The 23,326-nt window shown below is 48.5% G+C and overlaps 1 protein-coding gene across 13 annotated transcripts in view; it reads left to right on the top strand.

Annotated features, from left to right (window-relative positions):
• Positions 1-23,326, top strand: part of PRRC2B (proline rich coiled-coil 2B) — a gene marked incomplete at its 3' end in the record, with an annotated part of 74,951 nt that overhangs the window by 28,818 nt on the left and 22,807 nt on the right. For 10 of the 13 annotated variants that reach the window (XM_081848443.1, XM_081848437.1, XM_081848444.1 and 7 more), the window contains exons 11-25: positions 872-1,064; positions 2,316-2,628; positions 2,909-3,099; positions 3,891-4,092; positions 5,162-5,387; positions 6,776-8,962; positions 10,156-10,343; positions 11,897-12,042; positions 13,180-13,321; positions 14,431-14,513; positions 14,816-15,007; positions 15,279-15,473; positions 17,017-17,103; positions 17,565-17,669; positions 19,083-19,275. In XM_081848443.1, the coding sequence (XP_081704569.1) occupies positions 872-1,064; positions 2,316-2,628; positions 2,909-3,099; positions 3,891-4,092; positions 5,162-5,387; positions 6,776-8,962; positions 10,156-10,343; positions 11,897-12,042; positions 13,180-13,321; positions 14,431-14,513; positions 14,816-15,007; positions 15,279-15,473; positions 17,017-17,103; positions 17,565-17,669; positions 19,083-19,275 (4,643 nt within the window). The remainder of the gene's footprint in view (positions 1-871; positions 1,065-2,315; positions 2,629-2,908; positions 3,100-3,890; positions 4,093-5,161; positions 5,388-6,775; positions 8,963-10,155; positions 10,344-11,896; positions 12,043-13,179; positions 13,322-14,430; positions 14,514-14,815; positions 15,008-15,278; positions 15,474-17,016; positions 17,104-17,564; positions 17,670-19,082; positions 19,276-23,326) is intronic. The other 3 variants (XM_081848442.1, XM_081848441.1, XM_081848445.1) reach the window with 2 other exon arrangements.

Genomic DNA, 23,326 nt, shown 5'->3' with positions numbered 1-23,326 from the left:
GAGCAATGGACGTGACTCTCCCATTTCTATGCCCACTTTGCCTTGCAGAGGTGTCTGTACACATATACACTGCCCTCCCATCTTTCCAACCAGGCAAGCAAGCCACATTATCACAGTTGCAGGACATTCTATCCAGGCAGAAGCAGCCAAAGGGAAGCAGTTGAGGGATATGAATGGATGGGGAACAGGAGTGTGTGGCATTGGGAGAGTCCCAAGGGTTTGAGGTACCCCCACCCCGATGCAGAAGGCCTCCGCTGCTGTCCTCAACAACTGCAGTTGATAGGAACATAGGAAGCTGCCTTATACCTGTTCAGAGAAATGCTCAGTCCAGTTCCATATTATCTGCACTGACAGGCAGCAACTCTAGGGTTTGAGGCTGGAGCCTGTCTCAGCCTTATTTGGAGAAGCCAGGGATTGAACCTGGGGCCTCCTGCAGGCAAAGCACTTGCCCTGCTACTGAGCTACAGCCTTTCTTGGCTAAAAACAGGAAGGTCAGAAAAAGGGTCCTTCTAGCTTCATATTGTCTATGCTCACTGGCAGCAGCTCTCTAGGGTTTTTAGACAAAGGACTCCCCTAGCCTTGCCTAAAGAAGCTGGGGGTTGAACCTAGCACCTTCTGCAATCAATGCAGATGCTCTGCCCCATTGTACTTTGCCTTTCTCTGCAGTGGCAGGTTTGGAGAAGATTTTCCACTTCTCTTTAGGTCCTGATGAGCCTCTGTATGGCTTGATGGGGTGTGTATATGTGTGGCATAGATAGATAGAAATAATGTGTGTGTGTGTGTGTGTGAGAGAGAGAGAGAGAGAGAGCGCGCGTGCGAGCTTGAAGTCCAGTTGGTGCTGTTTTAACATCCAATGTGTCTTAATTGACAGGAACACCTGGGACCCCAGAAGACAGCGGCAGCTCTCCATGAGCTCGGCAGACAGCACAGAGGCCAGGCACCCCCCAGAAGAAGCAAAGAACTGGGGCGACTTGGCTGGCCTGTCTCGGCCAATCCGTAAAGGACCAGATAACTTGCCTCCCTCAGGGAAAGTGAATGGCTGGGCTCCCCTTTCAGACTATCAGGTATGGTGGGCTTGCTCAGCAAGGTGGCTTGCAATTATTAACTGCTATGTTAGTGTGCCATGTTGTGGCTGCTATGAAGGAGATGGGAAAGGGCTTTTGCGTATAGCATTAACAACCTTTTCCTGCACTGTGCTAATGTGAGGTGTGCATTTCCAGGCTGCTTGAGTGTTTCCCCATATTAAAAGCAACCAGAATACATTCCTGCATTCATTCATTCATTCATTTTTGACCGAACATTTTTATTGACGCTATTGCAATGTTATGTTTTTGTTCTTTTTATATTTTTCCCCTTGTTCTTTTCTCCCCATTTTTGCTACACAAATTCAATATAGAAAGTAGAAATGCAAAAATGATTAAATAGGAACAGAAAAAAAGAATATTCAGTATATATAAATAAGTTACACAACCTACTTATTAATCTATTGCTCATTTCACTGCACATTCAGATGTGCACATGTATGAACATACTATCACATACATACATGGGTTGCTATTACTTCTTTATGCTCTATGCCACAGTATTATGCTTCTCTGTTACACTAGGGGCTGGGCCCCTGCTTGCTCTGCTCACCAACCCCCTTGCCACTCCCTCCACATTAAGCCCCTAGAGTTTCCCATTCCTGCTCCATGTAACTACTGAATCTACTTCTCACTTTCCCAGCCCTATTTTTGAAGCCACTTCTCTCTTCTGCTTTGCAATCCTACTTCGCACAGCTGTTTTCACTTTCACCCCACATCCATGTCTCCTCCCAGTCCCTTTTTTGCAACTCTCCCCCCCCCCACAAACCACCTTCATGGTGACCTACGTATTCCTCCTCCAACACTTTGCAATTACTGAGCACCCTTTTCGTCTTCTGCCTCCTTATGAAGCCACCTGCCTTCTGTTCCACAGCCCCTTTTGCATTTCCGCATTCCCTCCCTCCCTGCCATGCTATGCAGCTTGCCTTTTCTTTTGCTCCCCTATCTCACCCTGACTTCATGCAAATTCAGGCACTACAGATTCTCCAGTGGGGGTTGTAGGACGCAGTCTTTCATTTTTATGTATGCAGGAAGGTACAAAAATGTGGTGTATAGATACCTGAACAAATAAGCATAAGAAAAGGGAGCACATTTCCCATCTTTGCAGATTTCTCCTGCTTGGTGTGGAGATGTTGGTACATATTTTCCCTCTCCTTGGTGCGAGTGTCTTTGAACTGTGGTTCACCACTGTAAGGACCTTCTTACTCTTCACCCCCCCACCTCCTGTGCTAGAAACCTTCACTGGGGGGCCTCCGGCAGCAGTCTTCTGAGGACAAGGAGGAGAAGCTCCCTCTGCGGCAGAAGTTTGTCCACTCTGAGATGTCCGAGGCCGTTGAGCGGGCCCGGAGGCGGCGGGAGGAGGAGGAGCGGCGAGCGCGGGAGGAGCGCCTGGCTGCTTGTGCTGCCAAGCTGAAGGAGCTGGATCAGAAGTGCAAGCTGGCACAGAAAACTGGAGACGGTCACAAGCACGTGGAGAACGAAGAGCCCAGGCCCGCCACCTTGGAGATGGCCAGTCCGCCGGAGAACAGCCATGCCATCCGGAGAGGTAGGGCTGCACTGGCTGGATTCATGGGAGGCCAAAGGAGCTATCAAACACTGAAGCAGACCATGGGTCCCTCTGGCTCAGTATTACCTACACTGGTTGGCAACAGCTCTCCAGGGAATGTTCCCCAGTCTTACCTAGAGATGCCGGGAATTGAACCAAGGGCCCTCTGCGTGCAAAACAGATGCCCTGCTTTTGGGGGCGAGGGGAGGGCACCTGGGCCAGCCGAGAGGTGCTTCGCCTGGAGCATCTTTATTAAGAAGGCTTTTTTCTCTCTCCTTAGCAAACCCTGAGTTTCATACCCAGGAAACTTCTTCCCCTCCTGCTTACCTGGAGGAGGAAACTCTGGCCACGTCGGCAGCACACCGGAGCAGCAGTGAGGAGGAGCTCCGAGAAGCCGTGTCCCCCGCACAGGAATTCAGCAAGTACCCGAAACTGCTTCCCCCACGGTTCCAACGGCAGCAGCAACAGCATGTAAGAACCTCCACTGCGCCAAACATGCCGTTCATGTTGGAGGGGTGTGTCTATGCGCCATGGGGGAGAACTCTCTTTCATGTTATGTTGGCCACAGCCGCACTGTATATTTTAAGCATTGTGGTACCTCTTCACCAGTCCTGGCCTCCCCCAAATAATCCTGTGGCTGGCTAAGGGGTGCTGACAGTTGTTAGGAGACCACCTCCCTGTTCCTCTCCCAGAAGGGAGTAGGGTTATCCTAACAACTCTCACAACCCTTAAGAGTTACGGCTTCACCCAGAGAATTTAATGGTGCTGAGAGTTGTTAGGAGCACCCCTGTTCCTCCTCATGGAACTACCACTCCCAGAGTTCCTTGGGAAGAGGGACTGATTGTTAAACCACTCTGGGAACTGTAGCTCTGGAATAAGTTCTAACAACAAACTACAGTTCCTTGAGGGAAGCCGTGAATGTTTAAAGTGCTTGGGAGTATGGGTGGATTATTAAACTACTCTGGCACCTTCTGTATGCAAAGCCCTGACCATCGCCTAAAAATAGAGTAAGATTTCAGTCCTCATAGAGCCAGACCACTGGTTCATCTAGGTCAGTATTGTCAATACTGACTGGCAGTGCCTCTCCAGGATTTCAGGCAGGGAGAATTTCCGCCAACTGGAGATGCCATTGGGGGTTGAACCTGATTTAACCCAGAGGCATAGAATTATGGGAATAGGGAGTCCAACAACGTGGTTTCTATTCAGGGGCTAATCAGGCACCTGCACTCCATGCCCATTTAGTTTTTTTTCTCCCTCTTAAGGACCAGCTGTACAAAATGCAGAGCTGGCCGCAGTCCCAGGTCTATCCTCCCTCCTCCCACCCTCAGCGGACCTTCTATCCACCACATCCACAGATGCTGGGCTTCGACCCCCGTTGGATGATGATGCCTTCCTACATGGACCCTCGCATGGTCCAGGGGCACCCCCCAGTGGATTTCTACCCCTCAGCTCTTCATCCTTCAGGTAATGTTTTCTTAAAAGTTAAATTGCATCAAATCATAGTTTGTGCTAACCAGGAGTTAGAATGCAACCATGGTTTAGCTTTCAAAGAGGCAAACCATGGTTTAGAGCTGATTGCCTGCTTTCATTTTCCTCCTGCTCTCTGTACACCCCGTTTTCTGTATCTCTTTGTAAGCCATGGTGATGAGCTGATAATCCGTGTGAGCAAAGGCTGGTGCACTGATGTCATTGTAAGGGTCAATCTGGACCCTTCAGGATATTGGGGGGGGGGGGGAGAGAGATAAGGTTTAAGCCTTCCAGCTAAATCCAGTTCCCCACTAAAGACTTAGAGGTAAGGGTCATTGAGAAATGTTTAATGTTTTGTAAAACACAGGGTCCAATAGAACAGAACCCAGGAAGTTTCTAGATCTCTAATGTATGTTCCACAAAGTATATGGAAACAAATAAAAACATTTCCAGAGATCATCCCAAAGACACATCTAGTCTGGCATCGTGTTCTCACAGTGGCCAACCAGAGGCCCCAAAGGGAAGCCCACAAGCGAGAATGGGAGCGCAACCTGTAATTCCCAGCAGTTCCCAGTATTCAGGGGCACACTGCTTCTGACACTGGATGTAGCAGGTCGCCATCGTGGCTAGTAGCCATCAATAGCCCTATCTTTCAGATATTTGTCTAATCTTCTTTTAAAGCCATCCAAACTAGTGGCTTTCACTGCTCTAATAGTTTTTGGTTTGATTTGTTCATTTGTTTTCCAAATTGCAGTTAATTATTCAAAGGTTACTAGCCTTCATGCCTTCCCCAGGGAAAGAGTTAGAGGGCACCTCGGGACTGGGGATTACATCAGGGGTGAGATGAGCACAGGATGCTACCTTAGACTGAGACCATTCATGCACGTAGCTCACTGACCAACAGTCACTCTCAGACATTTTTTTTGGGGGGGGAGTTCGCATCTGTCTCTCCAAGCCCTTCACACAGAAGCTGGGGCCTCCTGGGTGCCTCTACCTCAGAACCCAGTTTGGGCTCCCAAGCTTCCCATTGCCTCCTCTCCTTATCTCTCCTTCTGTCCCAAAACAGGGACCATGAAGCCAGCAGTCCAGCAGGATTCCCTGACCAATAGCAGCTGCCTGTCGAAGGAGCAGAACAGCCAGTCCTCCATGCAGCAGGAGAGGAAGGCTGTGTCTGGGGAGACCCCTCCACCAGTGTGGGGTCAGGAGAGCTACACTTCCTCTCAGAGCAAAGGCTGCCCCATTTCCCGCCCGAAACAGACCGAAGGCATGGCCAGCGAAGGACTGCACACCAGGTGAGGGGGAAACCTGCCCAGGTGCTCTCATCATGAGGACACTCAGGCCCCTGGCTCGGTATTGTTTGAATTGACAATGCAGCTGTTCTTCTGGGTTGCAGACGATGATCTCTCCTAGCCCTGCTTGGAGATGCCATTGAACTTGGGACCTTTTGCATGTAAAGTTCCGCCACTGAGTTACAGCCCTTCCCCTAAAACCTAGAATACTCCCTTATCCCGAGTCAGATCCATTGCTCCACCTAACTCAGTACTGTCTGCACTGATTAGCATGCTGGGGACTGAACCTGGGATTGTTTGTAAGTCATTGGCACAGTGGCAGTGCTCCTGTTGTAAACCACCTTGCTTGGATCAGGCCGCAACCTTCCCAAAGCAATGACATTCCAGATTTTTCAAACTGCCTGAGGAAAGGGAAACGTTTTTATCCAGCACTGAGAAATTATGAGAAGGAGTCTGTAGGGACATTTATATTTTTGAATTCTGAATGATCCAGATTTCCCCAATAATAAACATGTTTTTTAATTTAAAAAATAAGCTCTTTCGCTAAATTGCCTCTGGATTTGTGTCCTCCACCACCTGCCTATGCCGCAGCACTCCCTTGCGCTATGCGCTCTGCCAGTAACTGGGCACTCCGCTTTTGCGAAGTGCCCAGTGCCTAGAGGGCAAGAAGAAAAGCAAAAATTACAGCATATTAATGATAGAATTGTAGAGTTGGAATGGGGACTCCAAGGGTCATCTGGCCCAACCCCCTGAAATCATAAGCGTTCATTGCAGTGAGTGAGAGTGGCAGGTAATGGTCTTGGGAGCTTTCCAATATTAAATCTGGACCAACTGCGGATGCAAGTCCACAGCGCTTTGCTTTTGCTGAAACAGAACTCTAGCAAAAGCCAGCATCCTGTTCTTACAGCGGCTAACCAGATGCTCCAACTGATACTCAGAGGCAGAACATAGCCCTCATGGCTAGTAGCCATTGATTGCCTTCTCTTTTATGAGCTTGTCTGAGCCTCTTTTAAAACCATCCAAGTTGGTGGCCACCGCTGCATCTTGGATACAGAGAGAGAGATGGAGGAGGAATATGAATATTGGAAGGCTAAGAACCTAAGGAAAGCCCTGCTGCATCAGATGAAAGGGCCACCTAGTCCAACAACCTTCTCACAGCTGGCCAACCAGATGCTCTCATGGGAAGCCCACAAGCAGGACCTGAGCCCACTAGTGATTCCAGGGGAAATGGTGTATCCTCTCCAGCAGGGGAGGTGATACATAGCCGTCATGGCTAGTAGCCACTGATAGCCATATCCTCCATGAACCTGTCTAATTGTCTTTTAAAGCCATCACAAGTTGTTGACTGATGTATTTTTTATTTTTTTGTGGGCGATGTTTTCCTTTTTCAGGAATAACAACTCCTACTCATCGCAGAGCACCAGCATCAACCCTGCACGTGACCTGTTTGAGGAGTCCAGAGAAGATTACTTAAACATCTTCGACAAGAAGCCCCAGGCCAATTTTGACAGCTGTGTCGGCTCCTCCCAAAGGCTGAGCCAAGACCGTCTCTTCCCACATCAAGAGTGTGCCCCTTCAGTTAGCACTGCCGACCCTCACCACACCAACCTGAGGAGCTCCTCCTTGGAAGCCGGCTTGGCCCACAGTGATAAGAAGCCAGAGTACAACGGCTGGGATACCGGCCACTATCAGAAATCCTCGGATGGGACGGCTTCTGCAAATGAAGAGGCCTGCCGAGATGAGCAGTCCTTTGGCGCTGAGGCATGGAAGAAAGACGGGCCTGCCAGCAAGCAGGCAACTGCCAAGCCAGGGTGGGCGTCTGACAGCCGAAATGCCAGCAGCCAGCAGCAGCAGCAGCAGCAGCAACAGCAGCACCAGGAGCAGACGGGGAGGGCTCGAAGATCTGGTCCAATTAAGAAGCCAGTCCTGAAGGCTCTCAAAGTCGAAGAGAAGGAGAAAGAGCTGGAAAAGGTGAAAGCAGATGGGGAAGAGGCCGCCCCTCCCCCACCAAAGGAGAAGGCCCCAGTTCACAAGGCGCAGGAGGAGGAGGAGGAGGAGGAGGATGACCACGATTCTGCTGCCTTGCTCCATTCTGCCCGCTTCCACTTGCTGGACGAGAAGTACCCCTCTCGGACAGTGGTCCAAGAAGCCGAGAAACCATGCGAGAAGGAGGAGGAGGAGGAGGGGGAAGAGCAGGAAGAGGAGGAAGAGGAGGAGGAGGAGAAAAACGGGAAAGTCTGGGAGGCCAAGCCTCAGTCGAGGGAGTCCAGCGACGTGCCCCCCACCAAAAGAAACAACTGGATATTTATTGACGAGGAACAAGCCTTTGGCGGAAGGGGACAGGGACGTGGTCGTGGCTTCCGGGAGTTCACCTTCCGAGGCCGTGGCAATGCTGTGGGCTGTGGCAGTGGCAACATCAGTAGCCGGGGTGCCTACAGCAGCAACAGCACTGGCGTCTGCAGTGCTCAGCGAAGCAGCAGAGGACGGCCCCTGAGGGAATTCAACCAGCCAGAAGAGTTCCCACGAGGGAAGCTCAGGCGCAGGATTGCCAGCGAGACCCACAGCGAAGGTTCAGAGTACGAGGAGCTGCCCAAGCGCCGCCGCCAGCGGGGCTCTGAAAACAGCAATGAGGGCTCCCTTGTGGAAAGGGAGGAGAGCGACCTCAAGAAGGGAGACTTCCGCGACTCCTGGCGGTCCAACAAGATCTATTCGGATGACCAAGGCACCCTGGATGCCAGAGCGAAGGCCCCACGAGCTTTCGGGCGCTCGCTACCCCCGAGACTTAGCAATTCCGGGTATGGGCGAAGAGGCTTTGCTTCCAAGGAGCCTTCCCAGTGGCAGAGCCGGAACGGGGGGAACACGTGGCAGGAGTACGGCCATGGCACACCTTTGGACACCTTTGGGGCCAGGCGCCTGTCTGAGAGGGACTATAGCCAAGACTCATATAAGCACCCAGACTCCTTCACCCGGCGGGCCAATGAGGAGGATCCATTAGACAAGAGGCACTACTTCCAGGAGGATTACGGGGGTGATCCCGAGAATGCTGAGAATCGTCCTTTCCGCCGCCGGCGCCCACCTCGTCAGGACAAGCCTCCCCGGTTCAGGCGCTTGAGGCAGGAACGCGAGTCCATGGGGCACTGGAACCCGGAAGACAGCGGAACCAACCTCCTAGCTTGCCAGTGGCCAGGGAGAGCCAAGCTGACCATGATGGATCGGGGTGGTGCCGCTACCAGGAGGTCTCCCGAGCTGCCCTACCAGAACTCCTCTGACCATGCCAATGAGGAGTGGGAGACGGCCTCTGAGAGCAGCGACTTCAGCGAGAGGCGGGAGAGGCGCGGTGGCAGTGCCATCTCAGAGGGTGAAGCCCAGCTGGACGGCAATCTCTCCAGCAGCGGCATGGGGGAGAAGAGGGAGCTGGCCAAGAGAAGCTTCTCCAGCCAGAGACCCTTAGTGGATCGGCAGAGCCGGAAAGCTGATTCGACTGGGTTTGGGGAGAAAGCTGTGAGAGCTGGTGGGAATGGAGCAGCCTCCTGCTACGAAAGCCAGCAGATGAATGGGGCACAGATAAAAACAAAAAGGTAAGCCTCACAGCTTTAATGTCCTCCCACCTCCCAAAGTAATGGCTGTAGTTGTGCAATCAGATCTTCTGCTTAATAAACAAAGATTTTGCTTTATTCGTTTTGTAAAATTGATGCGGTGGGCCTTCCACTTATGTGACGGTTCAGTTCTGAGAGTCCCATGTGCAAAGCCAAAATTGCGCCCCCCAGAACTGCCCCTTCCCCATCCCCACAAGGCAGGACTGCTTACCAGGGACTGGGAAAGTCGCATGAGGGCTTTGGGAGCTCCTGTGGCCTTAGACACCCTGGGAAGCAACATGCTGGGCTTTGGGAAGGAGGCACAAGGGATGTCGCCAGAACTCTTGCACTGCCTTTCCAAAGTTTGAGAAGTGAGGAAAACACACTGGGTGGGGAAATAAATAAATGGAGAGCGGGAATGGTGGGTTTCCCCCTACCCGTTCAATTATTATTCCTCCACCTGCACAAAAGAGTACAGTGAAGGCGCCTGCTTGCTGTCTATAAGCAGGGAGTTCCAGTGCTGCCACAGTAGAATATTTATTTCTTACAAATGGAGAATGGATATTACATGGTACCTATAATGGTGGCAGTGGTGGGCTTGTGTAGCATAAGCTGACTTTGCATGTAAGGATGTGCCCGGATTGCTGCACTGCACTTAAATTCAACTTCTTTGCTTGTCACATTGTGGGCAAAAGCCATGGCTCAGTGGTAGAGCACCTGCTTTGCGTGTAGAAGATCCCAGGTTCAGTCTCCGGCATAATCTCCAGGTAGGACTGGGAATGCCCCCTGTCTCAAACCAAAGAGTCACTGCCAGTCATCTTTTGCAGCCCAAGAGCCACATTCCCTGTTGAGTAATCTTCTGAGGGCCACATGCCAGTGATGGGTGGAGCCTGAGGCACAAACAGAGCAACCAAGAAAAAAGCTTTTACCTTTCTGTTTTCTGCACGTACTTGTGCACACACTTCTCTTACCTATCCTCCATCCAGACAAAGACACAGTCCAGCCAGGCTAAAAAAATACTTAGGATGTGAAGCAGGACCAGTGAGGCCTGGCATGATGGGGTGTGGCTTGGCAAGTTCCAAGAGCCAGAAAGAGAGGCCTGGAGGGTCACATTCAGGCCCCCAGGCAAGAGGTTTTCACATCCTTGCATGAAACGATATTCCCTGAAGCTGGTGCTCTTTTGCTTTCACTTCTAGATCTCCCGATGACAGTGGGGGGCTTGACCCCAGCAGTCCTGAGAGCAGCCATTCCATTTACGGCTCCCATGCTAACCTGAACAGCACCGAAGGGCTGGGAAAGAATCCAGAGAGGGAGCCCAAGTCTGGAACCCAGCAGATGGGAGAGAAGGGAGAGGCCATTTCTCAGTTTGAGCTGAGCTACGGAAGTAAGTCCTGTTCACTTAATCCAATAGAGCAGCCTTTCTCAACTTGTGGGTCCCCAGATGTTGTTGGACTACAACTCCCACCATCCCTAGCTAACAAGGCCAGAGCTCAGGGATGATTGGAGTTGTAGTCCAACGACATTTGGGGACCCACAGGTTGAGAACTGCTGCAATAGAGGATGAGCTTTTGATACACAGTTTGGGGAATCGTCTGTCTGCTTTCTGTGCATTTGGACACATCTTCAGGTGATTGTTCCAAACCACCTTAAGGTGTCTATGGAGAGAAGATGCAGTGGTTTCTGATTTGTCAAAGATTCAGAGAAGTGCATAATCTGATAGACAGCTCTGTTCCTGTCTGGGTATAAATCCAGGACCAGTGTATTAGATCAGTTCACTTCAAGATGTGGACCAAATGAATTATCTCTCCATGCCTAGAAATGGTTGGGTGAGTCATGGCACAGGGCCTTTTCTGTAGGTGTGCCCTTCCTCAGGAAGTTTGTTTGGCTTGCTGTCATGTAGCCCTTAAATGAATGGTCGATACAGTCATACCTCTTGTTAAGTTTGCTTCAGGTTAAATCTTTTCAGATTGTGTCCCGCGGCGACCTGGAAGTACCAGAAAGGGTTACTTCCGGGTTTTGCCGCATGCGCAGATGCTCAAAATGATGTTACGCATGCGCAGAAGTGGTGACGCACAGACGTGGGTTGCGTTCTGCTCATGTTGCGAATGGGGCTCCAGAACGGATCCCATTCGCAACTAGAGGTACCACTGTATGTAGTTTTGCAAGGGTTTGGGATTGTTTTAACATTAACCCTGCTGCTGCAATTGGTTTGCTGCTGCTTTGGTTTCCCCCCCAAACGTGTGGTATTGTTGTGGTTTTTGTGGCAAATGTGTTTTCATCTTATATTGTAAGCCATCTTGGCTCCTGCAGCTTAAAGGCAGGTTGTGAAACTTCTTCTAAAGAGAGATATCCTGGAATGGCTGTCCAGACCAGGATGAGTGGTAGGAGGAGTTCAAAGAATTGGTGTCCAATGATCCTGGGATGGGACCGAGTGAGCTGGGTTGGGCCACATCTGGACCCGGAGAGGATATCAGAATGAGGACCCACCCAGATGCTTCCTGGTGCTTCTATCTTGTCCCCTTTGTCACCGCGGCCTTCCAGTCTCTCTTGCCAGCAAGTTTGGCTGCAGGGGAAGCGCCTGAAGATGCTTTGGGCTTCAAGCCAGCACTGCCTCCTGTCTGGACACAAAGACATGAGCACCAGCAAAAACAGCTCAGACACAGCCCTCTTGGAGGAGTGTCCATTTGCTTGCCCAGTCTAAAGATACTTCTTGCTTGCCACTTTAGAGCAGGAGCCCTTTGGGGGGTGGATGTTGATGGTTAGAACAACAGCAGAGCTTGCTCTGCCATGCCGTACACCTGCTGAGCTTTGAACCTTAAAGGTTTTGAGCATTGAAGGTTTTGGATGAAACCGCAGCCCCAATGTCAAGTTCTTAGTCTAGTGAGAACCAGAGCAAAGTTGGAAATAAGCTGAAGTTGTCTTTAAACTGACTCTCAGATGGTATCATGGACGGACGGCTTTCAGGCCCTGCTGAAGAGACGGAAGTCGGACCGATTGGGAGCGAAGGCTTCATCGAAGTCCTGACAAAGAAGCAGCGGAGGTTGCTGGAGGAGGAGCGACGGAAAAAAGAGCAAGCAGCCCAGGTGAGCACCTGGGGGCAGGAGTGCCCCCTGAACCTAGGTATACATTTTTAGCACACCCACACATGCCACATGTAAAGGCAGCTGTCTTAACAAACCAAGGTTTGGGTTTCATATCCTGGCATTATACATTCTAAACCAGGGGTGTGTGGGAACAACTTTTGCCTTCCAGGCATTTTGCAGAACTACAGCTCTCATCAGCTCCAGCAAGTGTGGCCAGTGGCCAAGGGTGATGGGAAGTGCAGCTCAGCAACATCTGGAGGGCCAAAGGTTCCCTTCATCTGTTGTAAACCAAACTCTTTTGGGGGCCAGTAGGCACATTTGGAATTGTGAGAGAGTGCCATGGGCACTAGGAACAAAGTGGCTGGAACAATGTGTCTAATCCTGCCATACAATGAAATGAGGGCATATTAAAGAGAGGACGGGGTTTCCCAGTGCATGAGAGGCTGCATTGGTGCAGAGAGGAACTGAGGAGGAAGAGCAAACAGCCTCTGGTTGTATACTGCGGACATTTGAGGGAGTAGTTACTGAGACCTTTCTCAGGTGCCATAGGAGGTGCTTACTGGTAGGCACTCTGGATCCTTTGGGCACTTCATTGGCAACTCATTTTCTAAACCATCAGAAATGACAGGCAAGGACAACTTTGCCGCCACCACCAATCTTGGAGCAAAAGCTGGACAAAGCTGATCCTGTTCTTTCCCAGGCAAATCCTCATCCCAACCTGGAGACTTTATAGGAAAAAAGGGGCAACCGTGTGTGGTCCTCCGGGGTGTTCCATGCAGCCCTTCCAAGGTCCTGCTGCCACTTTTACAGTGGGTGTTGTTGCCAAATCTGTGTCAGGCTCCTGTCTTGCCTGAAGATTGTGCTGTAGATTTGACTTCTCTGATGCCACTACTTGCCGATGTTCTAACAGATCTAGCCCACCACTGTTTCTTGCTTCCTGCCCCATGATGATGCTGTTGCAGATTAGGGTCTCTGCACAACTGCCTCTCTTCACCACCCCCTTGAGTTGGAAGAAAGAGGTTCACATTTTGGCCAGACAAAAACCAATGTTTCCTTGAGATTCTGTCTCTGGGTCAAAGCCTTCCAATGTTTCCCAGGAGTCCTGACGCCCTTGGGCTTCCCTCGTTTTTCCCACAGGCTCCAGCCAAGGGCCGTGTCCTTCAGTCTCGTATCCCACCTCGCTTTGCCAAGAAACAGAGCAGCATGTGCCTTGAGCAAGGAGATGTTTCAGTTTCTGGAAACAGCCTGGGCACAGAGATCTGGGAGACCAACAGTCCAGGTGAGTCAGGTGTGTCTGGGTCAGGGTGGGGTGGGGGCCACATTCTCTTCCTGGATGTGCCAGTAGTTGGCATGGTCAGATGCAAAGGTGTGGGTGGAGCAGTGAATGCAAATTTTGCTTTTGTACAGTAGGCCAGTTTGTACACATGCACACGCACGCGCTCTCTCTCTCTCTCTCTCTCTCTCTCACACACACACACACACACACGCACACACCCTCCCTCTGTCCTCCATCCTGGCAAGCAAGAGGCATTGCCAGAGTTCAAGGACACGGTCCAGGCAGGGAGAAACGCACAAGGACGATATGAAGTAGGACTGCTCAGGCACGTGGCCTGGGAAGAGTCCCAAGGGCCAGATAGAGAAGGCTGCATTTGGCCCCAGACCTGAGATTCACCATCCCTGTCTGGAGGCACTTGTGAGTTACTCCATTTCCAGCAAACCCTGTAAACAACACTACCCTCTATAGATTTTCTGGAAATGCATCAGATCCCAGGCAGTCTCTGAAATGGAGATGGGTAGGGAGAGAGAAATGGGGATGGTAGAAAGAGACGGAAAGGGGTGGTCCTCACTTTTGGCTGTGAGCCTGCCAAACACTAGTATACTCAGCGCCTGGCAGATTACTGCTAAGGGAATGCAGCCACCCCTTCATCTATGAACGAAACTCAAAAGAAAACTCCTCAAAACATAAGATGGAGGTAGGGCCATAGCTCAGTGGTAGAGCATCTGCTTTCCACGCAGAAGGTCCCAGGTTCTGTCTCCCATGGCATCTCCAGGTAGGGATGAAAGAAAGCCCTGCTTGAAATCCTGCAGAGATGCTCGTAGTCAGTGTAGGCAGCACTGAACCAGATGGACCAACAGTCTGAATCGATATAAGCCAGCTTCTTATGTTCCCATGCACAAAAGGTATCAGGTAAAACCAAATCCAAACTGCTGAAGCCCATCCGTGCCATACAATTAAAAGCCAGAGGATAGCATTTCCCCTTACTATTTGAGTTTTATTCTGCTTCCCCAACATGCATGTTTGGGAAAAGGCGACATATGTAACATGAGAAGCAGCCCGGGAGGCCTCTCTGAAGCATCTTAACTCCCATTTATCTGCTCTTGCCACAGCACTCTCCGTTCAGTCATCTGGCACGGATTCCTGGAGCAAACCTGTCAATGCCTTTACCAGTAACGAATCCAGCTCCACCGAGGTAAGTGCACCCAAGCCTCTCCTCTGTAAAGAGTGGAAGGGAGGGCGGGTGTCCAGTCCTGCCATCCAATGAAATGTAGGTGTGTAAAGAGGTGGGGATGCCTAGTGGGGATGCCTAGATGCCTAATAGAGGCTGAGCTGGTGTGGTCAGGAATTGAGCACGAAGAGCAACCGCTGTTGTACACTGTGGATATGGTGATGACTTTGACAAAGAGGCCTTAATTTTGGTGGTGGCCTCACGTTTCTTACGACTTGTAGCGGTATTACTGTGAGGGGTTTTAACACTTTCCACGCTTTGCGCAGCAGGGATTTAAAGGCAGCCAGGGGGATAGTGGCATTGACCTGAGCGCTGAGTCGCGGGAATCCTCCGCCACTTCTTCCCAGCGCAGCTCTCCATATGGCACTCTCAAGCCTGAAGAGATGAGTGGAGGTGGCCTGGTGGACCCCAAAAGTGACTGCCAGAAAGAGCAAGCGCCAAAGCAGTCAGATAAAAAGGTAACCTAGCTTAACTGCCACTGGCACCAGATGTGTTGTCTAGCATCTTGATCCAGCTGCTGGAAGTCAAGGGTGGTCTGGTTTTGTCAGGCACGTTCTGGAAACTGGGCTCGATAGGGCTGGAAGTCTTCTAGCTCAGTGTTGTCAACATTGGTTGGCAGCGGCTCTCCTGGGTTTAAGGCAGGGGACATTCTGAGCCTGACCTGGAGATGCTGGGAGCTGAACTTCCTTCCTCCCTTTAAATCAGAGCCTCTCTTGTTTCCCTACTAAGGATTCAGAGCAAAGCCTGGGTCAGAGTAAGGACCACAAGCCGGGCCCAATTGGCAATGAGCGCTCCCTGAAAAACCGGAAAGGTTCTGAAGGAGCGGAACGCCTTGAAGGCAGCGTCCCCCCAGTCAATGGGGTGGAGATCCACGTGGATTCGGTCCTTCCTGTGCCTCCCATTGAATTTGGAGTAAACCCTAAAGTAAGGATTGCTTTTGCTGCTTCTTTTTCCGCCTGTTATGGTTTTGTGGGCTTAGGCCCCAAATAACTGAAGGACTGCCTTCCTCCCTACCAACCTTCTTGGGTGTTAGCATCTGTTTGGGCAAGTGTGTGTGTGTGTGTGCTCTCTTAGGCCACAGTCATGACATGCATTTAAAGCAGTATGATGCCACTTTAAACAGTCATGGCTTCCCCCAGAGGTGTAGCTTGTTAAGGGTGACCAGAATTGTTAGGATGCCCCTATTCCCACCACAGAGCTGCCATTCCCAGGGTGGTTTAATAGTCAAATCCTCTTTCCAGGGAACTCTGTGAGTAGGGTTAGTTTGTGCATGAGATGAGGTGAAACCATTTGCCTCAAGCAGTGGATCCATCCCCCATTGTTGCGCCGCTGCCTACGCAGCTACTCTGGGGCTTCCTGTGCCACTAACACAACAACAATGCCCTAACTACTGCCCCCTCTATATCCTCACTGCTGCTGCTGCATTGTGGCAGCAGTGTGGGTGTCGCCAGAGGTAAAGATACAATTCCGGTGATGGGGCTACTGACGGTAGTAGCGGGAGCGGGGGCAGAGTGGGGACCCAGACTTCAGGGGGAGGCATTAGGGCATTTTGCCTACAGTGGCAACAGGTCTCAGGCAGACCGTATCTGTAAGGTGAATAAGGCATCTCCTAACAACACTCAACAGACTACACATCCCAGGATTCTCTGGGGGAAGCCATGACAGCTTAAGTGGTATCCCAGTGCTTTAAATGTATATTGCAGGTGGGGCCTAAGTTTCAATACAGGCCCAAATCTCATTCTCACTCCCCCACCCCTTTCCCAGTGATAGGAGCTAATTTCCCTACTTCTTTCAACCCTTCATTTCTATGGGGAAAAGTTAAAGGAGGCACTGGAGGCTCTGCTAGGTTAGGGGGCTAACCCTGTCCCCTGTTAATCCTGACCATTAAAGTACAGTGGTGCCTCGCAAGACGAAAAGAATCCGTTCCTCGATTCTCTTCGTCTAGCGTTTTTTTCGTCTTGCGAAGCAAGCCCATTGACGGCTTATCGGATTAGCGCTATTAGCGGCTTTTAGCGGCTTAGCGGATAAGCAGATAAGCGGCTTAGCGGCTTAGAAAAAGGGGGGGAAGGGAAAAAAGTCGGAAAAACTCGCAAGACATTTTCATCTTGCGAAGCAAGCCCATAGGAAATTTGTTTTGCGAAGCACCTCCAAAACGGAAAACCCTTTCGTCTAGCAGGTTTTTCGTCTTGCGAGGCATTCGTCTTGCGGGGCACCACTGTATCAAGCCAGCTGCCCTCTGTGTCATCCCTTCCCTGTCCTTCACATAGCCTCACCTTGGGGGGTTTGCATCTAGATTGGGCTGGGGAACCACAGCATTCCAGATGTCGCTGGACTACATTTCCAATTATCCCCTGATCCTTGGCCATGCTGCCTGGGAACCTGATGGGAGTTCAGCAACTATAAAAGGACTGTAAGTTCTGCACTAAAAAGTTGAGTACAGGGTTATGTAGAAATTGCCTCTTTGCAGGATTCGGACTTCAGCCTACCCCCTGGACCGGCTTCCAGTACCACAGCTAACTCTGTCACAAAGCTTCAGGACGCTTTGGCCAACAATGTAAGTAGACCTGCCTTTTGCATTCCTACCTATTGGCTTCCAGTCTGCCTATCGACCTGCCCAGCTGGGAAGATCATCTGCTGATGCCCTTCTTCAGATCCTCCTCCTGCTGCCATTGGAGGTGGATGATGACGAAAGAGGGGTCTTTTTGAACTACAGTACCCTCCTTTTGGAACGTCATCCCCAAAGAGGCCCTCCCAGCATCTATTTTGCAATCTTTTGGCACTAACTAAACCTCTTAATTATTCTCTCCAGTCCTTTAGTGATTGTGGAGCTCAAGTCTTATTTTTTTAATTAGAGTCTCATGGGATTTTTTTGTTTTGTTTCTTTATGCTGATTGTGTTTTATATCTCTAATGAAGCTTTTGTCAGCCCTGACTTCTTTCTTAAATAAGAAGATTGGTATGCAGTTTCTCCAGAATAAAAACAAACCCTGTTGTCTTTGTGTTTGTGTCTCTGCAGGCTGGGCTCACACAAACCCTCCCTGTGCTCCGAAGAGACCACCACCTTCCACGGTGCATCGGCCTGAATCCCATGTCTTTCCCCACGACTGACCTCACTCTTAAAGTAAACATTGGGTTTAACAGGAGTGGGGCAGTTAAGGGTACTTGCCTCAGGGGCAGCTTAGAAAGAAACAACAGCCTTTCACATCCAGCAAGGGCGGAGGATTTTTTCCTAAGCCTACGGACCTTGGGAGCACGTAGTTAAACTATGGAATTCACATCCCTTGAGAGATCTAGTGATGGTTCCCCACTTTAGATGGGTTTAAAACAGGGGTGGGGGAGAGAAGTTTATGAAGGAGAATTAGGCTGTCAGTAGTCAAGGTGGCAGTGTAGTTCGTCCAGTATTGGAGGTGAGGTCAGCTTCTGAGAGCCAGTGTGGTGTAGTGGTTAAGAGCGGTAGTCTCGTAATCTGGGGAACCGGGTTCGCGTCTCCGCTCCTCCACATGCAGCTGCTGGGTGACCTTGGGCCAGTCACACTTCTCTGAAGTCTCTCAGCCCCACTCACCTCACAGAGTGTTTGTTGTGGGGGAGGAAGGGAAAGGAGAATGTTAGCTGCTTTGAGACTCCTGAAGGGGAGTGAAAGGCGGGATAACAAATCCAAACTCTTCTTCTTCTTCTTCTTCTTCTGAATACCAGTTGCAGGGGAAAGACCAGTGGGGCAAGTACAGTTGTGCTTGTGAGCTCCTCTGAGGCATCTGATTGGTTGTTGTGGGATCTGGATGCTAGACATAATGGGTCTTGGCTCTGATCCATCAGGGCTCTTACCTACTTTTCCTTTGATCTATAAGGAAAGGTGTGTGTATTTTAATGGAAGTTGGAATTCAAGAAAGGGACTTCCAGTATTACTCTGGGGGAGGTGGTGTGGGCTTCAGCACAGGAAGCTGCCTTATGTTGAGTTAGACTATTGGTCCGTCTACCTCAGCATTGTCTACACCAGTGATGGCTAAACTTGGCCCTCCAGCTGTTTTGGGACTACAATTTCCATCATCACTGACCACTGGTCCTGTTAGCCTAGAGATGATGGGAGTTGTAGTCCAAAAACAGCTGGAGGGCCAAGTTTGACCATCACTGGTCTACACTGACTGGTGGCAGCTCTTGGGTCTTAAGCATGGTCTTCCTAAGCCATACCCCGGATCAATCATAGTAATAGTGTTAATCTTGCTCCTGAGTAGACCTGTTGGAACTGAGAGAAGTTACTATCTTAGGCCCATTCATTTCAGTGGATCTGAGTAGAACTTAGTCAGAAACAACTCACGATCTTCTGAATGCAGAGCACCTGCTGTTTCACGAAGCTTTCACATCTCATGAACAAGACCCCCCCCCCATTCTTTTCCTAGTTGCAAACTCTGGCTATGGCTCCCTGGGGAACATTTTCTTTCTTGTTTTTAGAAGGGCTGTGGGGTTCAGTGGCTATGCACCCGCTTTGCACCTGAAATGTCTTGGGTTGTTCTCAGTCTTGTCCTCTCTGCCCTTGCAGATGGAATCAGCCCGCAAAGCTTGGGAAAACTCCCCCAGTCTCCCAGAACAGAGCTCTCCTGGGGGTGCTGGCTCCGGCATCCAACCTCCTGCCAGTGTTGGGGCTTCCAACGGCGTGAGCTACAGCTCCTTTGGTGGCGTTTCTGTACCACCAATGCCTGTGGCATCCGTGGCACCGTCTGCTTCGATCCCAGGTACAACGTTTGCTCTCCTTCCTCTCTGTTTGCCTGCTGGTCCCCTGCTTTTCTTTCCCTTCTAGAGGTGAAATAAAATGGGCCGCTGTTGACGGTTGTACCAGGTGTGCTTACTAGTGACCTTAACTTCTCACACAATGGTGCCCACATATCGACAGAGGGACCCCTCCTCTTGGTCATGAAATGGTGAGGGTGGTTAACTTTTCAAAGAAGAAAAGTACATGGAGCTGGGGAAAGAGTGATGCTGTTTCCCACTTCATATTTCATCTCTGTTTGCTTCTCAAGGCTCAGATTAATTCTGTTGGTTATGACTTGTACCCCTTTATATAGCAAAGTGTGGTGGAGAGCTGGCATTGTGTGTGTTTTCCCAGAAAAGCAAGGCATTCTGGGAGATCCCTTCTTGCGTGCCCTCAGTCTCTGTGATGTTTTGCAATGGATCCTACTGAACCCTATGCTGTATGAGCAAAGGGCATTTGAAGAGATCCTGTGGCTGAGAGACTCGAATCTTGCCTGTCACTGGACCAGCTTGTTTCTGCTACTATGCTGGGGACTATTTTAGGCAGAATTCATCTTCTCTTGAAAGATTTTAATTCTAATAAGATTTTTCCACAATACAGTAAAATTACAGCTCTGAAAAATTAGAAAGAAGAAAACCAGGAGAAAAGAAAGGAACAATAGAAATAAAGAGAGGAAAGAGAAAAAGAGAGATAAAATAAGAAAGGAAAATAAAAGAAACATTAGCAAAAAAATTAATAATACAGAAGAACTGATTTTCCACCTGCCGTTTACATAATAGAATAAACTATGACTATTTAAAACTTTCAGTCCATGCAAACATCCATCTTCACTTTGCGCTAAATAGTATTTCTTTTAAGTTAAGGTGTCTCAGAATCATTTGTTTCCTTTTCCCATGAAAAGTCCAAGATATTTCCTTATTATTATTATTATTATTATTAATAATAATAATAATAATAATAAATGCTAACCATATTTTTTCCTTTTAATTTTGCCTCTATTAATTCCCACCACAATTACTTCATATTGAATAACAATAATTTTTTTCATCCATTTCCATATTAAAGACTCCACTGTGATCACACATGGGGCCAATATTCCACTTTTGTTCCTCATATATCCTCTTGTTCATGTCCAGATCCATATGTTCTGCATTTCCTGTTGTATTCCATTTCTTGTTGTATTTATGGTGGTATCCCGATCTTCTCCTCAAGAGCCTTCCACTTAATTTGTTTCAAATCTTTTTCCAGAGGTAGTAGCATAGCTGTTATCACAACATTCTCTGAATTTGCTCCAAATTCTATGCAGAGTACTTTCTCTCAGCCAAAACTAAAAAAATACCAGGACTGAAGTCCCAAAGCTTTCCCCCCTCTCCACTCCATCAACACCATATACAAATAATTCTCCAAATCATTTGTGACTTTTATCTTTTACTTTCCCCAAAAATCCTTGTATGGAGGTCATTTCCTTTTCCACACGATTATCCATTTGATTATTTATTGATCCAGTTCTGCCAACTTTTCATCAATTTGTTCTGTGGCCTCTGCATATTTCTCATATCCATTTTCTACCTTATATTCCTCTAGCTTCTTTTTTCCTTCATCATCTGGCTCATTTCCTTCATCAAATATTGAGCTGATCATTGTTAATTGTTCAGCCATCAATTGGCTGAACAAAACCAACAATCACTGGTTGAGCCCTATTGAATGCTTTTAATGTTTCTGGTTATTAATGGCCATTCAATCCACCTTAATATATCCTCCTGCAAAACTACAATCTTGGGCTTCTCTGACTGGTATCTCAAAACAAAATCATTTTCTCACAGCTAATGATAATTACTCTACTTTCATTTTCTTGAGTTCTTTAGTGCCAGGAGGGGAAAAAAAGATACCGGAATCTCTATAGTCTTGTTTTAATCTTTCTTGTCCACCGCAGATCAAGCTTTCCACTTTGCTTTAGACACTTAAACAGTTAATTTCCTTTCAGTTTTTCCAGAAACAGAAGGTGGTACTCAAAGATTTTCAGATTGTAGATTTTCCCCAGCAGATGGAGGAGGGATCTCTCATTACACTTCCCTTGTCCCAGACATGTTTTAAAGGGTTTTAAAAAGAGGGTGCAATTCTGTTTTCAATTGAATGTGTAGAGTTTAGGGATGATGGTGTTCTCTGCCTGCCAGCTCCCATCTGAGCTGCAAGGCATAGAAAAACTGCTTTGATCCAGATGTCTTGAGGTTAACTTTCTTTGATCACTGTATCTCTAGAGTGATTAATAAAGCCAGACTATCTGTCTGGCTATTATCTATCACCAAGTAATTATCTTCTGTCAGCCAGAGCTAGCAGAATGATCTCTGAATCACCATGCCTCTCTCCCAGAAGCCAGGATTTTAATTTTATTAACTATCTATAGACATACCATACCTGAGCCATATCCGCCTAAGGAAGAGAGTGTCACCTAACTCAGTGTCTTTCTCTATCAGCCATACCCACTCTCCCCCAGAATTATTCTTTAAGAATTTGCTTTGATTCAGTTGCCCTGAATCATTAGCCATTTACTAGGGATGCTTATTTAGAGCTTGAAATGACTGTTTACTTGCATTCACATGATGCATGAGCTTCATTTGCATTTTAAAAAACAAAACAAAAAGACCTGAGTTAATGAAATGGGAAGTGTCAGTATATATAGTATGCAGTGTTGAGTTGATGGATTAGTCTAAACTCTACTTTTTCCAAATATTTTTATTGATTTTTTTTAAAAAAAGAGATTAGTTGTCACAATTGTCAATAAAGAATAAAGAATGCAGCTATGTGATTTATCAGGTTGAAAATAAAACATATATGTGGTCTATAATTACTAAGAGTTCCATGTTCAGATAGTTAGTTAGATAGACAGATAGAGATACAGTAGTACCTTGGGTTACAGACGCTTCAGGTTACAGACTCCGCTAACCCAGAAATTGTACCTCGGGTTAAGAACTTTGCTTCAGGATGAGAACAGAAATTACACAGCAGCAGAGGGAGGCCCCATTAGCTAAAGTGGTGTCTCAGGTTAAGAACAGTTTCAGGTTAAAAACGGACCTCCGGAACGAATTAAGTACGTAACCAGAGGTACCACTGTATAAAAAGTTACCTTGAACTCAATCCAAACACTCACAGAGACTTGCAAAACCTGTTCCAGTGTTGTCATTTGATGCCCCAGTGCCCTTGGTAGCATGAGGCACTGGTTTACTAGCTTGAGCTGGTTTGCTTCCTGCAGCCTTTCCTAGACAGGGATGACCTGGTCACAGTGATCTATGCTCCAATAACCTTCTGGTTGGATTACTGTAATGTAATCTATGTGCGTAGGCTGTTGAAGACAAGATGGAAGGTGCAGGGAGTGCAGGATTTGATTCAACCACATGAATTCATATCACATCACTTTTGAAAAAACAGCACTGGCTGCCTCTTCGCTTTTTATCCCAGTGCATGATGCTGTCGTTTACCTATTAACATTGTATGTGTCTTGGAACCCAAATACCCGAAATAGCATCTCTTCAAAATACGCCTGCCTTGTCTTAAGATGGTCAGTTGAGTAGCCTTAAGGTGTCTTAATGTTGTCTGTTTTCTGAGTACCTTCCCTTGGGGAAGTGTGTTATGTCGCTGCAAAGGAAACAGCCGTTTCTGTGGTGGCGCCCTCAAGTTTAGCATGTCCTCTCCAATGAGATACGACTGGTACCACATTGCCATCAGTTCAGTCCCAGGTTACAATATTTATTTTAAATTATTATTTCCCTAGGCATTTTAAATTAATGTTACTTACTCTGCTTTATAGTTCTAAAAGTTTTTAGCCGCCTCTTATTTTGTTACCGTATTTTGTTTTGTTTTGTTTATTACATTTATATCCCACATTTCCTCCAGCGGGCTCCTCTTCATTTTATCCCTGCAACTACCCTGTGAGGTAGGTTAAGCTGAGAGGCAATGGCTGGTCGAAGGTCACCCTGTGAGCTTCATGGCTGAGTAGGGGATTTGAACTCTGATCTCCCATGTCCAAGACACTAACC

This window comes from Podarcis erhardii (assembly GCF_964252035.2).
Source record: "Podarcis erhardii genome assembly, chromosome: Z".
Lineage (NCBI taxonomy): Eukaryota > Metazoa > Chordata > Lepidosauria > Squamata > Lacertidae > Podarcis > Podarcis erhardii.
Note: the sequence above shows the minus strand (reverse complement) of the source record. Positions and strands in the feature narration are given on the sequence as shown.